This window comes from Chiloscyllium plagiosum, unplaced genomic scaffold (assembly GCF_037043375.1).
Source record: "Chiloscyllium plagiosum isolate Xiang-an unplaced genomic scaffold, Cpla_swu_hap1 HiC_scaffold_10, whole genome shotgun sequence".
NCBI lineage: Eukaryota > Metazoa > Chordata > Chondrichthyes > Orectolobiformes > Hemiscylliidae > Chiloscyllium > Chiloscyllium plagiosum.
In genome coordinates this window covers 45,247,123-45,269,784 of record NW_028270148.1, presented here as the reverse complement: position 1 = coordinate 45,269,784, position 22,662 = coordinate 45,247,123, and the positions used below count along the sequence as shown (strand labels likewise).

Below are 22,662 nucleotides of genomic sequence, written 5' to 3'. Positions count from 1 at the left end.
GTTATGGAACACTTATGGAAGGAAACACTTCAATCTTCCCAATGTAACTGAGACATAAATGATAACCTGCAATAACAAAACTGGGTTACCCTTTATAACTTATAAAGGGGTGCAGCTGGACTGTCAGCTCAACAAGAGGAGGATCCTAAAATAATCCAACAATTCAGCAAGGTCTCCATATTTGGGGTGGCATGGTGGCTCAGTGGTTAGCACTGCTGTCTTACAGCACCACGGTCCCAGGTTCGATTCCAGCCTCGGGCGACTGTGTGGAGTTTGCACGTTTTCCCAGTGTCTGCGTGGGTTTCCTCTGGCTACTCTGGTTTCCCACAATCCAAAGACATGCAGGTCAGGTGAATTGGCCACGCTAAATTGCCTGTAGTGTTAGGTGCATTAGTCAGAGGGAAATGAGCCTGGGTGGGTTACTCTTTGGAGGGTCGGTGTGGACCGTTTGGACCGAGGGGCCCGCTTTCCACACTGTAGGGAATCTAATCTTTATGATCGGAACAAAAGAGCTGCTTCAGCATACTTCGATGTCTAACCAAAATGCATAGAATATTAATAGAAAAGCTTAATATTGCACTTTCAGCCTGCAGAATTCTCCCTCATAAATTTTATTAGCGAGAACTCAGGCTCGGTTATAATGAAATTCAAATACTGTCTTAGTCATCATTTGCTTTTGGAGTGCTCATTAAACTAATGGGCATCCGTGAGGTGCGTGTTACTGTATTTCCTAAGACAAATGTGCTTGCAGCAGACAGCAGTCAATTTCAGAATGCATTTTTATTTATGCAATTAAAGGCAAGTATTTTGAAATATATTATTATAGACAAATACTATTGACACAATATGGGGAAGTTCTTGAAAATAATATTTGTCATTTATGATTATCCTCTAAAATACAATTATTTAGTTCAGTCTTTTTATAACATAAACTAGACTGCAAATTTATATGAACACTGAATTTTAGCTTCTCCTGCACTAACTTTCAGGCAGTTGTTATTTTAACAGAACATAAAGAAGCCATCTGATGAATTTAATAATGTACAATATTATAATCCATACAATGTGAAGAGTTGTAGATTTGTGTTTACCTCTGGATTTTTGTTCCATTGCACTACATATTCCCAACAACAATGAGCATGAAGAGCATCAGATTCTAGACTGCAGGGGAATCGCTCATAAGCTAACCGGAGCAACTCTGTAACAATAAAAACATTTTAAACAAAAAAAAACCCCACAAACTAGCATTCTAAGAATCAGTTTTCTCTGTTAAAGCAGATAACATCAGTTACATAAAAACATAATTCCGATGTCCCAATTCGTGTAGCATTCAGAAAGAGAGCATATATACATTGAGAAAAATCTTAAAATAACGATTTTGACTCAAATGTCGAGGCCATGATAAAGATGTTTGCACAAGGCGAAGATACAAAATTAGTCGTGTGGTTGACCGTGGTGAGAAACGATTTAGGTTACAGGAAAATATCGATGGCATGGTAAATTGCAGTAAAATGGGAAATAAAATGCAATCTTGTAAATTGTGAGGAAATCCACCCTGAAACTTGTAACAAGGGAACACACAATAAATGGAAGATACTAGCAAGACAAAGTAGAGGGACTTTGGAGTTCATGCCTACAGATTCTTAAAAGGAGTTAGATGGGCAAGTAAGGTACCTAAGAAGGCAAATAGCATGCATTATTTTATTAGCTGAGGGATAGAGCAGAGAAGTTGAGGGATTATGCTAAAACTATATACAGCACTCGTTAAACCACAGGTCGAGCATGATAATGCAAATCCAATCACCATATTAGAAGATGATGTCAATAGGCACAAATCATGCAAAACAGACTTAGGAGGATGATGCCAGGATGGAAAAATGTCAGCTGAGAGGAAAAACTGACAGGAACGGGGTGTTTTTCTTGTAAAATTTACTATAAAATTCTGTCATAGCCATATAATCTGTGAACTGTGCATCTGTACAACTTGCTTAGTCCCCTTTTTTGGAACTTTTTTCAAAAAAAAGACTATTTAAAAACAAATCAGCAAAGTTGTACTCCAACAGAAGGATTATTGTACAACTAATGTTGAAAGTTACAAAGTGATAATTATGAAGAACATAAGAACTAGAAGCAGGTGTAGGATATCTGACCCTTCGGGCCTGCTCCGCCATTCAAGAAGATCATGGCTGATCTTTTCATAGCCTCAGCTCTACTTACTCACTCACTCACCTTAATCCTCAATTCCTTTACTGTTCAAAAATCTATCTTTGCCGTAAAAGCATTCATTAAAAGCATTCATAAAAGCCTCAACTGCTTCACTGAGCAGAGAATTCCACAGATTCACAACCATTTGGGTGAAGTTCCTCCTCAACTCAATCCTAAATCTGTTCCCCCTTATTTTGAGAGTATGCTCCCTAGTTCTACTCACCGGTGGAAACAACCTTCCTGCTTCTACCTAATCTACTTCCTTCATAATTTTATATGTTTCGATAAAATCACCCCACTCATTCTTCTAAATTCCAATTTATATTAACTAAAGTACAGATACAAACATTAAAAAGTAGTAATGATGAAAACAAGATAAACATAAGATCAACCTGTTACCATTGCAGGCCTGTTTTTCCTGCAAGACTTTCTTTCCAAAGTGAAGTGGCTGAAGATGAAGACAAAGTCAGAGCTGCAATGGCTTTTTCCATCAGTTACAGCATTTGCAGATTACCTGGACTCGCAACGGAACTGACATGCATCCAGTATCTTCCCAGTATCTGCACAGCCACACAGCTTAGCAGGAATGTTGTCAAGGGCTCACCTTTAATCAGAAATCTAACTAGGCCAACAAATAGTTTGCCCACAAGAACACATCAAGAGATCACATACTATGTGGCTAACATCTCACTACCGAGCTGTCCAAATACTTTCCACAAATAAAAGGTGTTTGAATAAATATTTCCCACCGTGACAAGCAAAACACGAACTACACTCAAAACAGATCTCTTGATTAGTATCCCATCCACCATAGATGTGTGACTACAGTGTAAACCATTTATAAGATGCAATGCAGCAAATCATTAAACCTTTCCAACTTTTTCAAAGTTAATCTGTACAACCTAAAAGGGCCAACAGCAGACGATGAACAGAAACACCATGACTGCTTAAAACTTTCAAAAGCCACACATCACAGTGACTTTGAAATATGGTTGTTTGTTCATCATCACTGGGAGACTGGGAGTAAGACCACCATCTCTTGGTATCTGAGGAGGTGGGCAGCAGGGGTTTGCTCCTGCTGCACACAGGTGATATGCTTCCCACTTCTCAAAGCTTGTGAAAAAAAACGCATGCCCACTGACAATATTATGACAGCAGGGATGAAATTAAGACCCAAACTCAAAAGTCACAAAAAGTGGTTGTGCTAGCAGGCACCTTAACCATCTACCATACAGTAAAGAATGAATCAGAGCTGGATGAAAAAGCCATGGGCTAGCCATCCATCAGACTTTAGATGCATGCTTCCCCACCCCTGCCACCCTCTGCAACTGGAAGGCCAATCTTTAAAGCAATGTAAAAAATAAAGGCCATCAATAATAGCAACTCAGGCTCTTCTACATTCTCCATAAAAGCAAATTACTGCGGATGCTGGAATCTGAAACCAAAAAAGAGAAAATGCTGGAAAATCTCAGCAAGTCTTGCAGCAGTTGTAAGGAGAGAAAAGAGCTGACGTTTCGAGTCTAACTGACCCTTTGTCAAAGCTCTGTTAGACTCGAAACGTCAGCTCTTTTCTCTCCTTACAGATGCTGCAAGACTTGCTGAGATTTTCCAGCATTTTCTCTTTTTGGTTGTCTTCTACATTCTCTTTAGGTTTAGTTACAGCGTATCCATCATAGAGAATCGGTAGGAGACTGACCACTCGCTTACTCTGCTGGACAATAAAGCTAAATATTGGTGGATTGCACATCATGAACACTGGCCGAGGAGTTGCTTCTGGGATGTGCAATGTGCCATGAAACAATTTATATTTTATCTTGCAACCAGAATTTTTTTTAAAAAGTCACTGTCCTACATTGACTGTTTGATGTACAATACTTGAATAGTCTAATAGATTATAATTTTTTTTTCTTAATAACCTTACACCTGATAATCAAGCAATATATTCATTAATGTTCCAGTGAAATTAATAAACACTCTTCTTACCAAGTATCCTTTCTAGGTCAAGCTCTTTGTACTTCTCACTCACAGGAACCCTGTTCTCTTCTTCCACTAGTTCCTCTGCATTCTCTAATCCCTTGGGTTGACGGGCCTGTTTCAAGATACTTGGAACAAGATTTAGGTTGAAAACCCATTTTGCCACTCCATCAGCAACAACTCCTGAGAAAGACAAAGGAATACAGACGGTTAATGACAATAAATTTCAGAAACATAAATGAGTTAATGAAATTCAAAACCTTTTGAAAATATAACTTCTTTTAACAGGCTCAAAACACTACTGTTCAATATTTTCAGGGGGCTAGATTACTTATAATTAAGGGTTTCATAAATATTGAAGTCAGAGTCTACAATAAATCAGAACCAATTATGAATGCTGCAAACAGGTTAATACAAAAGGAAGAAGTTAAACTTGTCATGTATTTTGCTGTGTTTGAGAAAGGCAAATGAAAAGACTGATTTAATAAAGAGCAGATTCCCATGTCACAATCAGCATCAGGCAGACCTAAAAATTAGGAGTCAACTTGACATAACTACAACACAGGACTACTTGTGTACCACAACACCACATGCAACAAGCAACAGACATTGAAATCTATTCCACAACCAACAAACCAGATCTAATCTCTGTAGTCCTGCCATATCTGGTGTTAAGAGTAAATCCCTCTGCTAATTTAAACCAGACACGCAGAAATACTATGTGGCTAACATCTCACTACCTGGCTGTCCAAATACTTTCCACAAATAAAAAGGCGTTTGAATAAATACTTCCCACCGTGACAAGCAAAACACGAACTACACTCAATAAATATTTGCCTCATAATCTGTTAAATTTCGAGTGGCAAAGAACAATCCCAAATATCACTAAAGAAAAAAATTTAACAATTTTATTCTTGAAGTCCAAAAGAGAACATTAGACAACAACGGTTTACAACTCCTTTCTTAAAACTATCTTTTACCTCCCACTCCACAATACCGACAAAAACACTGATTAAGGCTTACAAAAAAAAATCAAGTTTCAAAACCAGCCAGCTGTGTTGGTTCTCCTTTCTGGATTTTCCTCTGTAGATTTTTCTGGGTCATCTTTTCTTTGGTCTTCTGCTGCAGTCGGCTGGTGCTTGGCTGCTCTTTGCTGTTTGCCCCAGTTGTTCAAAATACCCGATTTTATATACCCCAAAACATCGGGCTGTCTCATTGGTCTGATGTCATCAAAACATAAAAATTCAAATGAGATTGGATTTTGGTATCTTGGGGCATAATTTAAACTTATTGGCCAAATTAGAATTTTTTGTGTACCATGGCAATGTAGCTCCAGCTATTTGGTTCACAACCAAATATTATATTTTTCAATTGTTCAGCACACTATGCTTTCAGTCAATCCTTGCTAGCTTTCACTCTTTCAAAAAGAGTACAAACCTACACCTTCATAACACTAGTTATGAATGACTATGGGTAATTTAACAATTTACTGAGGAGGAAGCTCCACACATATCTCCATCCTGAACAATGGAGATGAACAACGAAATAGACCCAAGTGTGACTGTTTTGACATGAATCATGATGAATAAGTTTCTCAACCACATTCTCCCGCTTTCTCCTTGTAACTCTTGAATTATACAGTGCTGTGACTGTGCATTAGCGGTGGAAGGCATGAATGTTTGAGGTTTTGGTATCAGTAAAGCAAGCTGCTTTGTCCTGGACAGTGTCAAGCTTCTTGAGTGCTGTTAATACTGCAGTCATTCAGTCAAATGGAGAGCACTCATCACACTGCTGACTTTTGCCTCATAGATGGTGGAAATGAGCTGGGAGCCAGTCAGTCAATGAGTTACCTCCTGCAGGATTCCATGCTTCTGGCCTTTTCTTGTGGAAGTAGTATTTACATAGCTCGGTCAGTTCAGGGTCTGATTAATAGTAACTCCCAGGATTTTGATAGTGAGGTATTCAGCAATTATAGTGCCATTAGATATCCAGGGGTCAGGGTTAGTCTGTCTCTTGTTGGAGATACACATTGCCAGACACCAGTTGGCACAAATATTATTTGCCATATATCAGCCCAAGCCTGTATATTGTCCATGTCTTGCTGCATTTAGACATGGACTGCTTCAATATCTAAGTCGTCATGAATAGTGCTGAAAATTGTGCAATCATTAGTAAACATCCCTACTTCTGACATGAAACAGCTGAAGATGGTTGGGCTGGGCACAGCACCCAGAGGAACTCCAGCAGAGATATCCTGGAGTTGAGATGACTGACTTCCAATGACAGCAACCATCTTTGTACCAGACATCACTCCAACCAGCAAAAACTATACTGACCTCCAATTCCCTTTAACTCTAGTTTTGCTAGGGTTCCTCAATGCCATACTTGATCAAATTTACTGCCAATTCTTCAGTGTTGTTAGGTCAAAATCCTGTAACTAGCTCCATTGTAGCATTGAAAATTTACCTACAGGAAATGCACTGTAGTGTTAAAACAGCATTAATTAAAACAAATCTAACCAAATTTTGTAGAGGCAAGCAAGATGGAATAAAGCACATTCATGCCTGGTTGAGTAATATAGCAACTTAGCCAGCATGTTAGATGACTTTGCTAAAAATGAGGATGAGTGACATAGCATCTTGTTATTTCTTCACCTCAATTTTGTTTGCTTTTATGTTAATATCCAGCACTGCTTTCAAAATATGCTATGAAATAGGAAAAATCCATTTGCACACATTTGCCTATAACAAATTCTTCACTGTCAATTTTCCCTATGGGTGAAATTTAGAACAATTTAAAAAAGGCCAAATTGGATTTTCATAAACATACTTTCAAATCTGCAAATTAAGATACAAACTTCATTAAATGAATCACAAGTCCATGTAAATTCAAAACGTTCTGGATCAAATAGGACACTGGGTAACTGTGACAGCAAGAGCAGAATCCTCTTCTTAATTATGTTTGGCCAGTAAAAATAAAAGATCTGACAAAGTCAGTAAAAAAGACACTGCAAAGCAAACCAGTGTATTTTTAAATGACTGCTTAGCAGCAGTCTTACTTCAGTAGAACACAGTTTGATTTATTTCATTATTGTCATGTGTACCAAGATACAGTGAAAAGTGTTGCCTTATATGCTTTACAGGAAGATCATACAGTCAGTTTGAATGTACAGGCAATACTGAAAGAGAGAACGTCCAAGTGAATGTGTATACATTCGTGGAAAATAAACAGATCTCAAAGCTGATCAAACTGCTGGGTCTAACATCACTCACTCCAGAATGCTGGAAGCAAAAGTGAGGAATGTGTGAACAGAGCCCTGGCCTTATGCATTTCAGGATTAGAGACTAGAATTAACACTGAACTGGTGGGAGATTAATGCAATAGCAATATTTAAGAGATGTAGCAAGGTAGAAACCAATGGAAATTTACTAGCAACACCCAATTTGCACCAATAGGCTAGCACATTTTTAATAACAGCTTCCACTACTTTCCCCATGACAGATGCTAAGTTAACAGACCCATAGTTTCCTGCTTTCTGCCTCACTGCCTTTTTTAAATAAAAGGAGTTATATTAACTAGTCTCCAATCTAAAGGAACTTTCCACAAATCTGAGTTTGGAAAAATTAAAATCAATGCATCAACATCTCATGCACTACCCTAGGATAAAATTAATCAGGAATGACTTGCCTGGTAATTGTAATTTTCTTCAACTCCTTCCTCCTTTTCGATCGCAGATGCTATTTCCATGATATTACTTGTACCCTCCCTAATGTAATCTGCTGTTCAATTCACCTGCCATCTCTTTATCCTCCATTATTATACTCCCCAGATTCATTTTCTATATGACCAATACTTACACTGTTAAATATCTTTTCTATTTGAAAATTTTTAAGAAACTGTTCGTATCTGTTCTAGACTTTGCCAACTGGCTGTCATTTTCTAATTTTTGGCTTCTTACTAATCCCTCAGTAATTCTTTGCTACATTTTATATTGTCCAATCGTTTTACTGGTCACCTATCTTTGTGCAAATATAGCTTTTCTTTGGAGTTTGATACTATCTTTGACTTTAGAGTCATAGAGATGCAGAGCACAGAAACAGACCCTTCTGTCCAACTAATCAATGCCAACTAGATATCCTAAATTAATCTAGTTGCATTTGCCAGCACTTTGCCCATATTCCTCTGAACCCTTCCTTTCATATACCCATCCAGATGTTTTTTAAATGCTGTATTTGTACCAGCCTCCACCTCTTGGTCTGGCAGGTCATTCCAAACATGCACCATACATTGCGTGAAAAAGTTGCCCCTTCGGTCCCCTTTAAATTTTTTCCTCTCTCACCCTAAACCTATTCAGTCGAGTTCTGGACTCCCCCTTCCCAGGGAAAAGACCTTATCTATTCATCCTATCCATGCGCCTCTATAAGGTCGCGCCTCTATAAGGTCACCCCTCAGCCTCCGATGCTCCAGGGAGAACAGCCCCAGCCTATTCAACCTCTCCCTATAGTCTAAATCCTTTAATCCTGGTAACATCCTTGTAAATCCCTTCTGAACTCTTTCAAGATTCACAACATCCTTTCCATAGGAGTGAGACCAGAAGTGCACAGAAAATTCCAAAAGTGGCCTGACCAATGTCCTGTACAGCCATAACATGACCTCCCTACTCAATGCTCTGACCAATAAAGGAAAGCATACCAAATGCTTTCTTCACTATCCTATCGATCTGTGACTCCACTTTCAAGGAACTATAAACTGTACTCCAAGGTCTCTTTGTTCAGCAATACTCCTCAGGACTTTCCCATTAAATGTATAAGTCCTGCTCTGATTTGCCTTTTCAAAAAGCAGCACCTCGCATTTATCTAAACTAAACTCCATCTGCCACTCCTCAGCCCATTAGCCCATCTGATCAAGATCCCATTGTACTCTGAGGTAACTTTCTTTGCTGTGGTGTCATCTACAAACTTACAAACTACACCTCCTAAATAGTGGCACCACGTTAGCCAACCTCCAGTCCTCCGGCACCTCACCTGTGACTATCAATGATACAAATATCTCAGCAAGGGGCTCTGCAATCACTTCTCTAGCTTCCCACAGAGTCCTAGGGTACACCTGATCAGGTCCTGGGGATTTATCTATCTTTATGCATTTCAAGACATTCATCACTACCTCCTCTGTAATTTGGAGATTTTTCAAGATGTCACCATCTATTTCGCTACCTTCTATATCTTCCATGTCCTTCTCCACAGTAAACACTGATGCAAAATACTTGTTTAGGATCTCCCCATCTCCTGCGGCTCCACACATAGAACAGCAAGGCAGCCTTTGAGGGGCCTTATTCTCTCCCTAGCTACCCTTTTGTTTTTATTGTATTTATAAAATCCCTTTGGATTCTCCTTAACCCTATTTGCCAAAACTATCTCATGTCCTCTTATTTAATTTCAAAATAGTAGTGTTGGATCCACAGTGCATGTAAAGTGCATGTAAAATTCAATCATATTATGATCACTTTCACTAGAAAAAGTCAGTAATTCATCTCAGTTTGGTCAAAAATCAGGTCTAATATACAAAAGCAGAAATTGCTCGAAAAACTCAGCAAGTCTGGCAGCATCTGTGAAGAGAAATGAATTAGCGTTTTGGGGCTGGTGACCCATCTTCAGAACTGATGATAGCTAGGAAAAAGATGCTTTTTATGCAGAATATATGGTTGGGGGAGGGGTTAACATGTAAACAATAGGTGGAGATAGAGCCCAAAGAGACAGAAAAATAATTGGACAACAAAGGATAGTACAGCCTCCTTCCTGGTTCATGTGAAAAAATCCTCATTTAAGAAATTCTCCTGAAAACACTGAATCAATTCATCATCTTGACTACTTTTCCAGTCTTTATATAAGTTAAAATCCCTCATGATAATCAGTGCACCCTTTTGACAAACTCCCATTTTGTCTCTTTTTAATGAAGCACTACTCCAAATGAAATAGTTAATTTTTCTAACTGTCAATCAAATCACAGTAAAATATTTAAAAATGTTATACTCCTGAGGTAGAATACTGTACCTCAGGAATAATGCCATTGCAGGATGCATCTATTTGCAACCAAAATGCTCAAAGTAGTTTGGTAAAATGTTTTGCGGTATCACTTCTTGATTAATAGCACTCAATTAAATACACTGTTATTCAAAAAACGTTTGAGGAAATAACAGGGTTTGACTTTTGATTCATCCTTGTATTTGAAACTTTTAACAGTCTCCAGTTTCAAGCCTTTGATTTTCACAAAGGCAGATACCCTCAGTGTTTCTCAAAATTCTTAACCACTGGAAGAGCCATTGGATGATTGAACCTTCAACTGAAAACCAGAATTTTAATTAAAAAGACGTACCTTTCACTGTCACAGATGTCTCTAAAGACAGAGATAATGAATTTATAGGGTTGAAACAAAGAATATTAAACTGGAGAGAATGAAAAGCAAGGTGGCAAAGGAGAAACTTAGTTGACGAGAGTGAAAAAGACAAAATCCAGAAATCAAGGCCAATGCTTATAAACAATGTAAGAAAGTTGATATTTAGAGAATGGGAGAAAAAGAAACAGGAAGGCCGTACTGAGAATATAACGTTAAAACAAATAGGAACCAAAATCCTAAGTTGATATCAATAAACAGCAAAAGAAGTGAGCCAGAGACCAGGATGATTAATATGTAGTTGCATGGTTGCAATGTTTTCTGAAGATGCAGGAAAACAAAAGTCAATCTGACTCAAATACACTAAAGCTGAAAATGTGTTGCTGGAAAAGCTCATGCCCGAAACGTCGATTCTCCTGCTCCTTGGATGCTGCCTGACCTGCTGCACTTTTCCAGCAACACATTTTCAGCTCTGATCTCCAGCATCTGCAGTCCTCGCTTTCTCCTCAAATACACTAAAGCCAAGAAATGAAAGACTGATCACTATTCTATTTCCTAGAGGGAATCACTTGAAAGCTTGCTGAGAGTTTAAGCTTGGCAATTAAGAGTGTAATTGTAGCCCATGACCAAACCAACAACTTGATTAGCCAAGATTCCAGGAACCAATCACAAAAGCATTACTAGTGTCCAAGTCTGCTGCTGTGCATAAGTTAGGGAGGATGACTTTGGGAAACATCAGAAATTATTCTCCAAGTTTTGAACTATACAAGAAAAGCTTTATGAGCACACACAAAGAGCAATGCTCCCACCTCGACCACCTTCCAAAAGCTTTTTTACAGAAATGCTGGTAAGTGGTTCAGAACGTTGGCAGGTTGTACTGGATGTTTTTTTCCCTCTGCTGTGTAGCAACGTTTGTAGTATAAGGCAATCCTCAAGCTGTCTCAGTAATAGATTCCAGTGTTCCATATCGAGAGACAATGCTTCCCAAGAATCGGTCATTCCATCTGAAGACATAACTTCCAGCTTTATGGAAACAAAAGAAGAAAAAGTCAGATGCAAGGGAGCACAGGAGCAAAAAGCTGGAAGCAAGTCCAACTAACTTTAAGGGAACAAAAACAATTAAATAATGCACCCCACTGAATTCAAATCCCAGCAACAGAAATTAGGTTTGAGTGATCAGCTCTTCAAATCCAGCCAAGATTAATTTCTAACAGTGGGGTCATTAATTCAACTGTCCAATGCCGGCCAAGTTTTCTTCAGCCTCAGCTGTTCTTCTACTTATGCAGATTTTTATATTGTTTAATATCCTCCACAGAGCTCTGCCAATTTAGATTCAAGACTGAAATTGAACTGCTGCAGCTCCCACAAGGACCATGGATATAGAGAGGCAATTTCTTTTCTATTATTTCCAAGTAACAGCAAGCCACATTTTCAACAGAAGTGAATAATATTTATCAAGCATGGCACAAGATTCCAAAAAAATTCCACAGTAATTATTAAAAATACAGAAATGACACACACAAACTGTGTGAAGAAGATGACATGATAACTTTTGCAGCCACTAGTACTACAGAATGAACTGCTTTGTTTCAAAAAGTTAACAATTAACAAAAGTTCTACTCACATCTTTTTCAACCAGGCTGTTTGTTGCATTGATGGCCACACTTCTTCCAACAAGTGCAGCTAACAACGCAGCTCCAATATTCTCAGACTGTGCACACACAGAACGCATTTGTTGCCACCACGGACTCACTGACTGAAGGTCCCACGAGTTATCTATTGCACCTGCAGGGAAACAAATTTCATATTACAAATGGATTAACAACAACTTCATATTTTGTGGCTTTTAATGTAACTGCCTATGAACAGGCCAGTATTAACAGGCAAAGGCACACGGACAATAGATCTACAGTCCTGTTACACAGCCAAACTTGACTTTCCTTCAAAGTCAACACTCAGCATGAAGAACTCAAAGTAAATGCTCTTTAATTAAATTAAATATATTTGTGGGAGACTGAGATTTTCAGGGTTAAAGAGGCCTGGCCATGAAAATGGAGTCAGGAGCAGCTTCATTAAGTATACAAGGGTTCTTATAGTACAGCTTGTGATTCAGCAGGAGCAGGTACACTCAGCTGCCACAATTGGTTGAACCCACCACCCAAGACCAAAATCTTTGATGACACCTTGCCCAAAGCAGCCCCATCCCAATTTCCTTAATTGTTTATCCAAATTTTTTTTGATCATTATTGAATCAGCATCCCACAACTTTCAAACCAGCCCACTCCATATTACAGCAGTTCACTGAGTAATTTTTTTACCCTTCATATTGCACTTAGTTATTTCGCAGTCATCAATCCTTCATTCTAGGAACAGTTTCTCCTTACTTATTTTGTGAAAATAGTTTATCGTTATGAACTCATCTGTCAAACCTCCTTTCTCGTCCCTTGAGTGAATACTTGATCAAATTGTTCAAAACTGTTATATGTGCAGATTTGGGAGAATAGAAAGAGCAGTGAAGCCAGAGAGAGTAGCAGAATGACCTCCTCTGTACCATAACCATTCTATGATTCTACCTTTCAAAGCACTATCCAGGCCTTAGTTGGAATACTGTCCTCCATTCTTGGCACCATACTTTAGTATGGACCTTAAGGCCTTAGAGAGGTTCCTAAAAGACGTTAATTTAGGATATGCCATGGATAAGGGACTTCAGTTACATGGGATGACTGGAGAAGCTGGGATTGTTCTCCTTAGAGCACAGAAGGGTAATAGAGATAATCAAACTTACGATAGCTTTCGATAGATAGGAGCAACAGTTCCACCTGCAAGTGAGCCAGGAGCTAGGTCACAAACTCAAAGCAAATGGCAAAAAAATGGAAATGAAGACATCCTCTTCCCCATCACAGCAGAAGTGTGATGATCTGGAGTTTATGTAATTCTACAGAAACAATATTAAAATTGCCTAAATGTCCTTGATTGCAAGATAAATACAAAGGTCATGTAAACATTCCTAAACAGTGATGCCAGATCAGAAACCAAAGAATAAAATGTTTGGAATGACTTTGATTTATTCAAAAACAGCCCAAATTACAGCACTTAGTTATTTTCACATTCAAGCTGTTTTTGGGCAAAAAGATTAACTAGGAGAAAATAAGATAACTTCTATTAAAAAAAAAGCACATGGAGGTATTATTATTTGCTACATTTTAATATTGTTGTGGTTGGGAATGCTATGAAGGCTGCAACTATTGTGAATTCCTTGTGGAATCTGAAGCTTGGTGCTGATAATGAATTCAAAATATTGACCCAGAATTGACAAACAATGGTACACATTCAAAGGAGGATGGCAGGTGATTTGATAGAAGTTTGGAAGTACTCCAAGAATAATACTGTTTTTGTCTCTTCACTAACAAGAGACTGAAGGAAAGGCAAATGCTTTTGAAGTAAGCTTGGCAAATTGTTTCAATGCAACCTGTACAGTGTATATTCAGCCAGAGTCTGACAGTAATGGAGAGATTGATAGCGAATCTAGTAGTAGGGGTACTCTTCATAGCCAAATGTTACTGAAATTGCATTTAGCCAGGGAAGTGGAAACTCAACAGGTCTGATAGTGTCTAATGTTTTGAGTCCAGAGGTTATGCTTTTCTCTTCATAGATGCTACCAGACATGCTGTGTTTCTCCAGCACTTTGTTTTCAAAATGAACTATAATATGACTTATTGATAATGAATAATCGGCACCTTACCTTTCATCTGGTTTAAGACAGACAACGTCATGTGGAGGTTGTGAATTGATTCCTCACTCTTGAGAATTTCTCTCTCTTTATAGAGCCACATACTGAGAAGTAATGTCTTGGGGCGGGGGAGGGGGGGGGGGGGGGGCGAAGAGAGAGAGAGAAAATATACATGTCCTTAAAACTGCTATAACTGCCCATTCTGTCATCTCCAAAACATACAAAAATAAGACAACTATTGTCAGACTCCAATACTGACAATGAAGAATATAACCCTAATCCAGTTACACTGTTAGTGAGGGGAATATTCATTAATTGATTTCAATATGATTTAAACTACAATTTATAGGAGGAAAGAAATGGTTGTTAAATCAGTATACTAATATGAAATCAAGTGATGCACATCAAAAGGGTCAAGACTTTAGTGGCGGAATTAAAACTTGGTATGTAATATATTGACAAATACTTTGCTAAGAAGCTTCCCATTAGAAGAGTCATTGGTATCAATAATAGTCAATACTGGTGTTCAGTACAATCACTAGTTCCTTGATAAATAGTGGAAAGATAATGCAACACTAAAGGCAAAATTTATTGTTTTCATTTACAGGATTCAGTAAATAGTTATCCATTTTCAACAAGAAAGAAATTGACAGGTTTGTGCCTTTGGAACAGCAATAGAAATGATTGCTCAGTACAGTCATAGAACTTTAAGCATAATATTTTGTAACTCAATGTAAATTGAGCAGATTTATTTCCTAGACATACCTGCTAGCATATTTTTGCTGTGGACTGTATTTCTTCACAGACAAGTCATGTATTGCATCCTATTAATACCATATCACAAACATGAAGCAAATACAGAGCAAGGGTTTACAACAAAATACTGTATATAAACCTGGGCTTCTGTTTCACTTATCTTCTGGTGTGTACAAGGTCAAGACAAATTCATTTACCTCATGTACCTGCACGTACCAGAAACTTACCAAGAACTGTTGAGGCCTAGCTCCTGCAGACTCCAGCAAACGGCACATTTCCTCTGCAGAGCTTCCCCCACAGAGAGACTCCCAAAAAAAGAAATCTCCTGCAACAAGAAAATTTTTAAAAAATAGCATTGAAAATTTCATTTCAGATAGATTGCTGAATTCTTATTATATTTTTCACTTAATGCCAAGCAGTTTACATTAACTGTAATAAAGAAAAGCCATCAAATATACTAAATGAAAGCACACAAGGGCAATTTATATATACAACTTAGCACTGAAGGAAAACATGTGCACATATAAATCTTGTATAATACTGCAGTTGAGATTTTCCAACTAATTGAATTTGATGGGATGCTGCATTGCCTAAGAAGGGTAAGTTATGATGCATAATCAAAGCTAGTTTCCAATTTAATTATGCAAGTCTGACAAACAATTCACAAACACAAACAATGTTTTATTAAGTATATGTCAAGGTTTACTATCTTTTTAAATATGCAAAATTCTTCTGAACTTTGTACTGTTCAGCCTTTCTCCATTCACAAATGCTAACCAGACTTCAAGGAGGGATGAAACTTCCCCTGTCATACTATTTTTAAGTGTTTGCACCCCACTTTTGTCCTTCAATCATCCTGCACTTGCTATTAAACAGCAAAATGGAGCAAATCTTGTACTATAGCATTATGTCATGACATTCCACCAGCTGCCATTTGAACATATGTCCCCATAGCATTAGCCTGATATTCTGGAGCACGTGCCCTGTGACGTTAGGACTGCCTCAACTATCTTCCAAAACAAATCAGTTTAGTTTTATATTAGTATTGCTGTCTAGAAAATGGACTTTGGATGGAGAAAATATTCAGAATGATTAGCTAATCCTGTAAAAAAAACATTATTATCAGAAACACAGTGTTAAACATCAAGTGGGTGCATTTCTCTGCAATAATTTTATATCAATTTTTGTGCACAACACAAAGCATCTAAATGTTCATAAGTCTCAAAGATTTATTTATGTATACTTACCCAAAGCCACACACTCATCTTCACTTAGTTTCTTCACATTGATTACTTCTTTTTCAAACTCAAGATATTCCAGAAACATTTGGATTGGTAGTTTATAGTTTTTGTCCTCCTCAAAGTGGACTGTACATCTGGTGTTTCCTTGTTTATAATTATCCAGCAGTGTTCGAATTTTTACAATTTCCCTTTCTTCCAATCGCAGCAAAGTAGCCAAGTCCTGCCAACAAACATCACCAAAAAAAGTGAAAGGAATAAATGGGATGTTAATGTTAACTATTGTCTGTAAAAGTTTATTTTTCTAGTGTTTTCTAATGACAAAATTATTCGAAGCAAAACATACTTGAGAAAACATTCATTGAAGACAGGCTACAAATAGTATAAATCAAATTCCAGCTTTTATTTTTATAAGTACCATCACAATTTAACAATTTAAAACACTATTTCCATTCAATCACACTGAATGCACCTTCACACAACTACTCACATTGCTAGTTTTGGCTTCACCATGTTCAAGTTCTTTAGCATTGAGCTTGTCCACACATGTATAAAGGTGAAGCAGTTTCAGCTGGCAGAGACTAAATTGCAACAATCCTTCATCCACACTTTCAGGATCTGATAAAGACACATGGGGGAAAATGTTGCATTCAATACAGAATTACAACCCATTATACATACTTTGGTGGTCATTTTAACGTCAAAAATAACTACTCTTGAGTAGCACAATCAAGAAAAGCATTCATAGCTGCACTGACACTTAATCCTAGGTGTGTGCTGGAATTACAAATCTCGAACAGGTTTTGCAAATAAAACAGTGCCATTACTGAGACCAGAATAATTGGTATTGGTTCCGGTCTCTCCTTACTGTCAAGTAAACTCTGCTGAAAGTGCAAACCCTTAAATAATCATGTTCCGCTGTGATATCTCCCAACATGGTGGCTCAGTGCAGGTGGCATAGTGGCTCAGTGGTTAGCACTGCTGCCTTACAGTGCCAGAGACCCAGGTTTGGTTCCACCCTCAGATCGCAGATGAAAGATTTACAAGGACGTTGCCAGAGTTGGAGGATTTGAACTATAGGGGAGAGGCTGAACAGGCTGTGGCTGTTTTCCCTGGAGCATCGGAGGCTGAGGGGTGACCTTATAGAGGTTTATAAAATTATGAGGGGCATGGATAGGGTAAATAGACAAAGTATTTTCCCTGGGGTCGGGGAGTCCACAACTAGAGGGCATAGGTTTAGGGTGAGGGGAAAGATATAAAGGAGACCTACGGGGCAACTTTTTCACACAGAAGGTGGTATGTGTATGGAATGAGCCGCCAGAGGAAGTGGTGGAGGCTGGTACAATTACAACAACATTTAAGAGGCATTTGGATGGGTATATGAATAGAAAGAGTTCGAGGGATGTGGGCCGGGTGCTGGCAGGTGAGACTAGATTGGGTTGGGATATCTGGTCAGCATGGACGGGTTGGACCGAAGGGTCTGTTTCCATGCTGTACATCTCTATGACTCTATGACTGTCTGTGTGGAGTTTGCACATTCTCCCCGTGTCTACATGCATTTCCTCCAGGTGCTCCAATTTCCTCCCACAATCCAAAGATTAGCAGGTTAGGTGGCTTGGGCATGGGAAATGCAGGGTTACTGAGATAGGGTGGGTGGGTGGGTGGGATGCTCTTCAGAGAGTCAGGTGTGGACTCGATGGGCCTAATGGCCTGCTTCCACAATGCAGGGGTTCTATGATTCTATGATCAAATAACCTCCCAATTTTCAGCTGCCAGGCTATACACATGAAGAAGTCCTATGATTTTCAGGGATATAGATCAAGTACTGGAAAACAGAATTAGTCTGGGTGGCAGCACTGACATAAATAGGAAAGGTGGCAGTCTTCTTCACCATAAATATTTCTATATTTCAAAATATGCTAAATATTCAGAAAGTAAGAACATGCAGGGTTGAGGAAATCAGCTCAAGAATGTTAAATAGGCATCCAGGATTAAATCCCAATACTCCAACTGTGGTTTGCATAATTACAAAGTCAAGGATTCCCTTGACTTTTTTTTGAACAATATTAACTTGTCCTCAAAAGATCTCTGCAGCAACATGCTCCAACTCCATGAGTCTGTCATAATTGTACCATTTTGTTAAACCTGCCTATTTTCTAACAAAATACTAATAAGTAGTTTGTGGATTCCCTTTTCACCCACATTAATATATTTATACACTCTGTTGCTCCTAATTTCCATTTTAGGTTCTCAACTTCACTTTCTGTACTCAGCTTAGGTTCTCCAATAATTTTTGACATTGTCATTAATAAAACTTTGCAATTAATTTAAAAGCTTTGTTCTTAATGAACACTTACGCTACTTCTATGTAATTATAATATACAAGATTGCACCAGTCTTTAAACAGTATTATTTGTTCACCTTAAAAAAAAGCATGTAGAAATAATGACATAGAACAAACCAATGTTAAAAGATTCTGTACTCAACTCAGATTCTACAATATTCACCAAAATATTAAGCATGTAGAAAACCTGAAGAATATAGAAGTAACCCATTCGACTGAATGAAAAATTTAGTATAAAAATCCCCATAATATAACAAATCAACTTAAAATCCTGAAACTCCAACATGCAACTTACTGATTTGCATAACTACTAAACTATGTAAACTACCCTCAAGGCTGAGAAGGGGAGTGAAACAGACTAAGCAGCTTGTGGTCTAAGTGACATAGTACAAAAGAAATCAAAGCACGCAGCAATGTGGCCAACATTTACAAAAGTCTTATTGCAAATCTTAACGATCAGGTAAATTACAAAAAAAATGCAAGTATTATAACATTATTCTCCAATAGAACTGGAGTGAATAGAATAGAAAAACAAAAAATTACTCCAAGTATATACTCATTTGAATTTATACCTACCTTGACTCATTAAGCTGTCCAACAAAGCCTGAATTAAATTTGTTAAGCTGGATAATGGGATATTTTTACTCGCCAACAATTTTTCTAAGGCCTGCATTTATAAGAAAAAAAACTTGAAATTACAAAATAGGAAAGAGAATTTATGGGATTATTTTTATAAAATGATTTAATTACCTGCTTTTTCATAGCAGGATACTTAATATCAAGAAGATGCATCTTTATTTCAGTTTCCAGATTTTCTGAAATATGAATATACAATAATAGATTGCAAAATTAATTAAATAGAAGATACAAGCATTCACAGCAACAATTACAGTTATTGATCTTAACATTATCGGGTAGAAATTAATATCAGGCAATGGTGAAAACAGGCAGAAACAAATTAGCCACCATGTGGTAGCACCTGATGTTTAATTACAATTGTCGGACTTTAAGGAGTGTTGTGAATGCATGGAATGCGTTGCCAGTGGTGGTGGTGGAAGCAGAGTCATTAGGGACATTTAAGTGACTGCTGGACATGCACATGGATTGCAGTGAATTGGGGGGTGCATAGGTTAAGTTATTTTACATTAGGATTAATCCTCGGCACAACATCGTGGGCCAAAGGGCCTGTTCTGTGCTGTACCTTTCTATGTTCTATAAATCGGTCAATAGGATCAAATACCATGTGCTGCATATAATGGATGGTGATTTGCTTGTATTATGCAACTATTCAGTCAAAGTTTTGCTCCTGCTTCATTTAACATGTATCAATATACATAAAATTCAGAATTAACTCAATAATAATTCAAAATTAAAAGTGAATACCAAATACATTGCAAATATTAATAGCGACATGGATCAAGTTCAAAAGCTTTCAACTCCTCAGTGACATAAACCCAACAAAACGTTTCTATTTATTTGATTTGAGGCAATAGTGCTTTAATCTTGTGTTCATGAATTTCATGTACGCACAAAATTTAAGTCTACACTTCTTCGTATTTATAAACTTGCTAACATGAATCCATCTTGACACATGTGTCAGTGTTATCAAATCCTGGATGCACACTGTGATCTAGCTTAATCAGAATAAGACATTTTCAGTGCAGTTTACAATTTTGTACCGTCTATTTTACTACTGTATAAAAAGGTACTAAAATCTAACCTGCCTGCTAATAATATCTGATTAGATGATAATATAAAAATGCTTTACAACTACAAACAATAATTGCTTTACAACTACAACTACAAACAACTAAATACAATAATTACCAGAACTTGAGACTTTGGCCTTCAACAAAGTAGTTAGTCGCTTCAATAGATGCATATCCTTCGCTCTTTCACTCTTCTTGTCACTGAAAAGTACTATGACATTAGTGGCCCTTTTTCTTAAAAACTCATTACAACAATAAAACAAAGAACTGTGGATGGTGCAAATCTGAAACAAAAACAAAAATTGCTGGAAGAGTCACTGGGCTTGAAACATTAACTCTGCTTTCTTCCCACTGAAGCTGCCAGATCTGCTGAGTTTTGCCAGCAATTTCTGTTTTTGTCTCAATAAAAGGATAGCTCACTCCATTAAAATCAAACACCCAGAAAACTTTACTTTTCATAAATACTTAAGTAGAATACATATTTTAAAACATGCATCAGTAGGTATACATTTTGAAGTACTAAATACAAAACTGACTTGAATAACTCCAAACATATGGTCAAAGTGTTCCTTCCACATGTCAATAACTTAGAGTAATTAACTTCAAGATTTATGTGATAGTTTAAAACTAAGTTAAACCTTTTGCATTCTAAGGTATAATTACTGATTTAAACACTAAGGGCACAATTTTGTTCAGCACGCCATCCTGTCCTACCATTTTCACCATTCTATTTACTAAGTAATGGTCATAAGATGGTGAAACAAGATTCCAGCTGGTCTTGGCCCTATAAATACTACTAATTACAGCGGAGAGGAGAAATTTGGATTTTAATTTGATTGCCAACTAGATAACCCAATCAGCAGCAAGACACTTATCACATATCAGCCGTTACTTCTTCAACACTCGTTATTGGTTGGGGGAAAAGACAGATCAACAGTTGCAAGGTATCAAAGTTGAGAGGCTACAGGCATCAGGAAAGAGTCAGAATCGGGCTGTTTTCTTCAGCAAAGCCAAAAAGGCAATGTCACTAAAGGTCATTAAAATTATGAAGAAGTTTGATACTTTATGAGTGGAGGAGGTTTTCACATGTGGGAGGAGTTCAGAACCAGGAGTCATAAATAAAAAATCTTTCAACAACTCAATAATTCAGGTTAAGCTTCTCTACAGGAAGGGAAGTTAGAAGTCGCTCAGGTAAATAATATGGATGCATTTAAGCCCGATATGTATGTGAAGGAGACAGGAATAGAATTACATGTTGATACAATAGGAACACCAACACTGATCCATCGTGCTGATTGGTCTACTTCTCAGTTCAAAGTTACTCAAATACTATGATATACATGTAGTACCTGTCCAAATACTAAATTGTACCAGAATCTTATTTGTAGTGGGGGAAAAAAAAATGAAATAAAAGTACCTCAGAGCAAGATGGAAAGGAACATTGACGGTTTTCACGTTACCATCTACTGGATCAATTAGACAAATCTGAAAGGTTTGTGGCTGCCAGCCCTGGCTGGTCACATTGTTCAATCCCATAATCTTGTATCCAGGATACAGTAACCTAAAAAGGGGGCACATTTAAAGAGTTATGAAGTGTTCAGAATACTATCTAATTTCACAATATACAGCAAATCAAAATCATTCAAACGTTTAGATGTGAATATATTTTCTAACTGCAGTGAGACTTTTTGAAGAACACTAAAAAAATTGAAGTTGGATGATTTTTTGTCTATCTATTCTGTCCATTCAACCATTTAATCCCATATCTTCCAACCACTTAAGAAATTTAATAACTGAATTCCATCAAACACCAGCAATTATTTCTATCTATTGAATCACCAACACTACATTTTGTTTCACAAAGAAAAAAAAGAAATGTGTATCCTAGTCTGGAATTCTCCATCGTACAAAATAACCCTGCACTTCTGAACTGTTTCACTATTTAAAATTTTACCAATAAATTGATTTCCACAATCTTAAAGGATTGCATGTGGAGTAGAAACTCTTGCAATAAATAACCTGTCCTTATTCCTTATCAAATTTACAGTACTGACTGACAGGATTTTAAGTCTATATCTTCAAAATGTCATAAACCACATTCCAGATTAAATATAAACATCACCCAAGAAAGCAAAAATTAAAATTAATTTGGATGGAAAAGAACCACCAAATGAGCAGGATGCATTGGCTTTATGTACCTCAGAAGACAGAGTTGCTCATATTGCTCATCAGCAATAGAGTCCTTTTAAGTCAACAATGTGTACACTTGTTAAGACTTATGACAATGTACTTTCTTTAAAAAGGGTTCAGTTTAGT

General features: G+C 37.4%; 1 protein-coding gene across 3 annotated transcripts in view; it reads right to left on the bottom strand.

Moving 5' to 3' along the window:
• Positions 1-22,662, bottom strand: part of rab3gap2 (RAB3 GTPase activating protein subunit 2 (non-catalytic)) — a 100,113-nt gene that overhangs the window by 19,041 nt on the left and 58,410 nt on the right. For all 3 annotated transcript variants that reach the window (XM_087991315.1, XM_087991313.1, XM_087991314.1), the window contains exons 15-26: positions 21,764-21,907; positions 20,465-20,547; positions 19,388-19,452; positions 19,214-19,304; positions 16,784-16,911; positions 16,303-16,516; positions 15,283-15,380; positions 14,312-14,417; positions 12,194-12,354; positions 11,379-11,592; positions 4,189-4,362; positions 1,092-1,198 (exon numbers count right to left, since the gene is read on the bottom strand). In XM_087991315.1, coding sequence (XP_087847441.1) covers positions 1,092-1,198; positions 4,189-4,362; positions 11,379-11,592; positions 12,194-12,354; positions 14,312-14,417; positions 15,283-15,380; positions 16,303-16,516; positions 16,784-16,911; positions 19,214-19,304; positions 19,388-19,452; positions 20,465-20,547; positions 21,764-21,907 — 1,585 coding nt within the window. The remainder of the gene's footprint in view (positions 1-1,091; positions 1,199-4,188; positions 4,363-11,378; positions 11,593-12,193; positions 12,355-14,311; positions 14,418-15,282; positions 15,381-16,302; positions 16,517-16,783; positions 16,912-19,213; positions 19,305-19,387; positions 19,453-20,464; positions 20,548-21,763; positions 21,908-22,662) is intronic.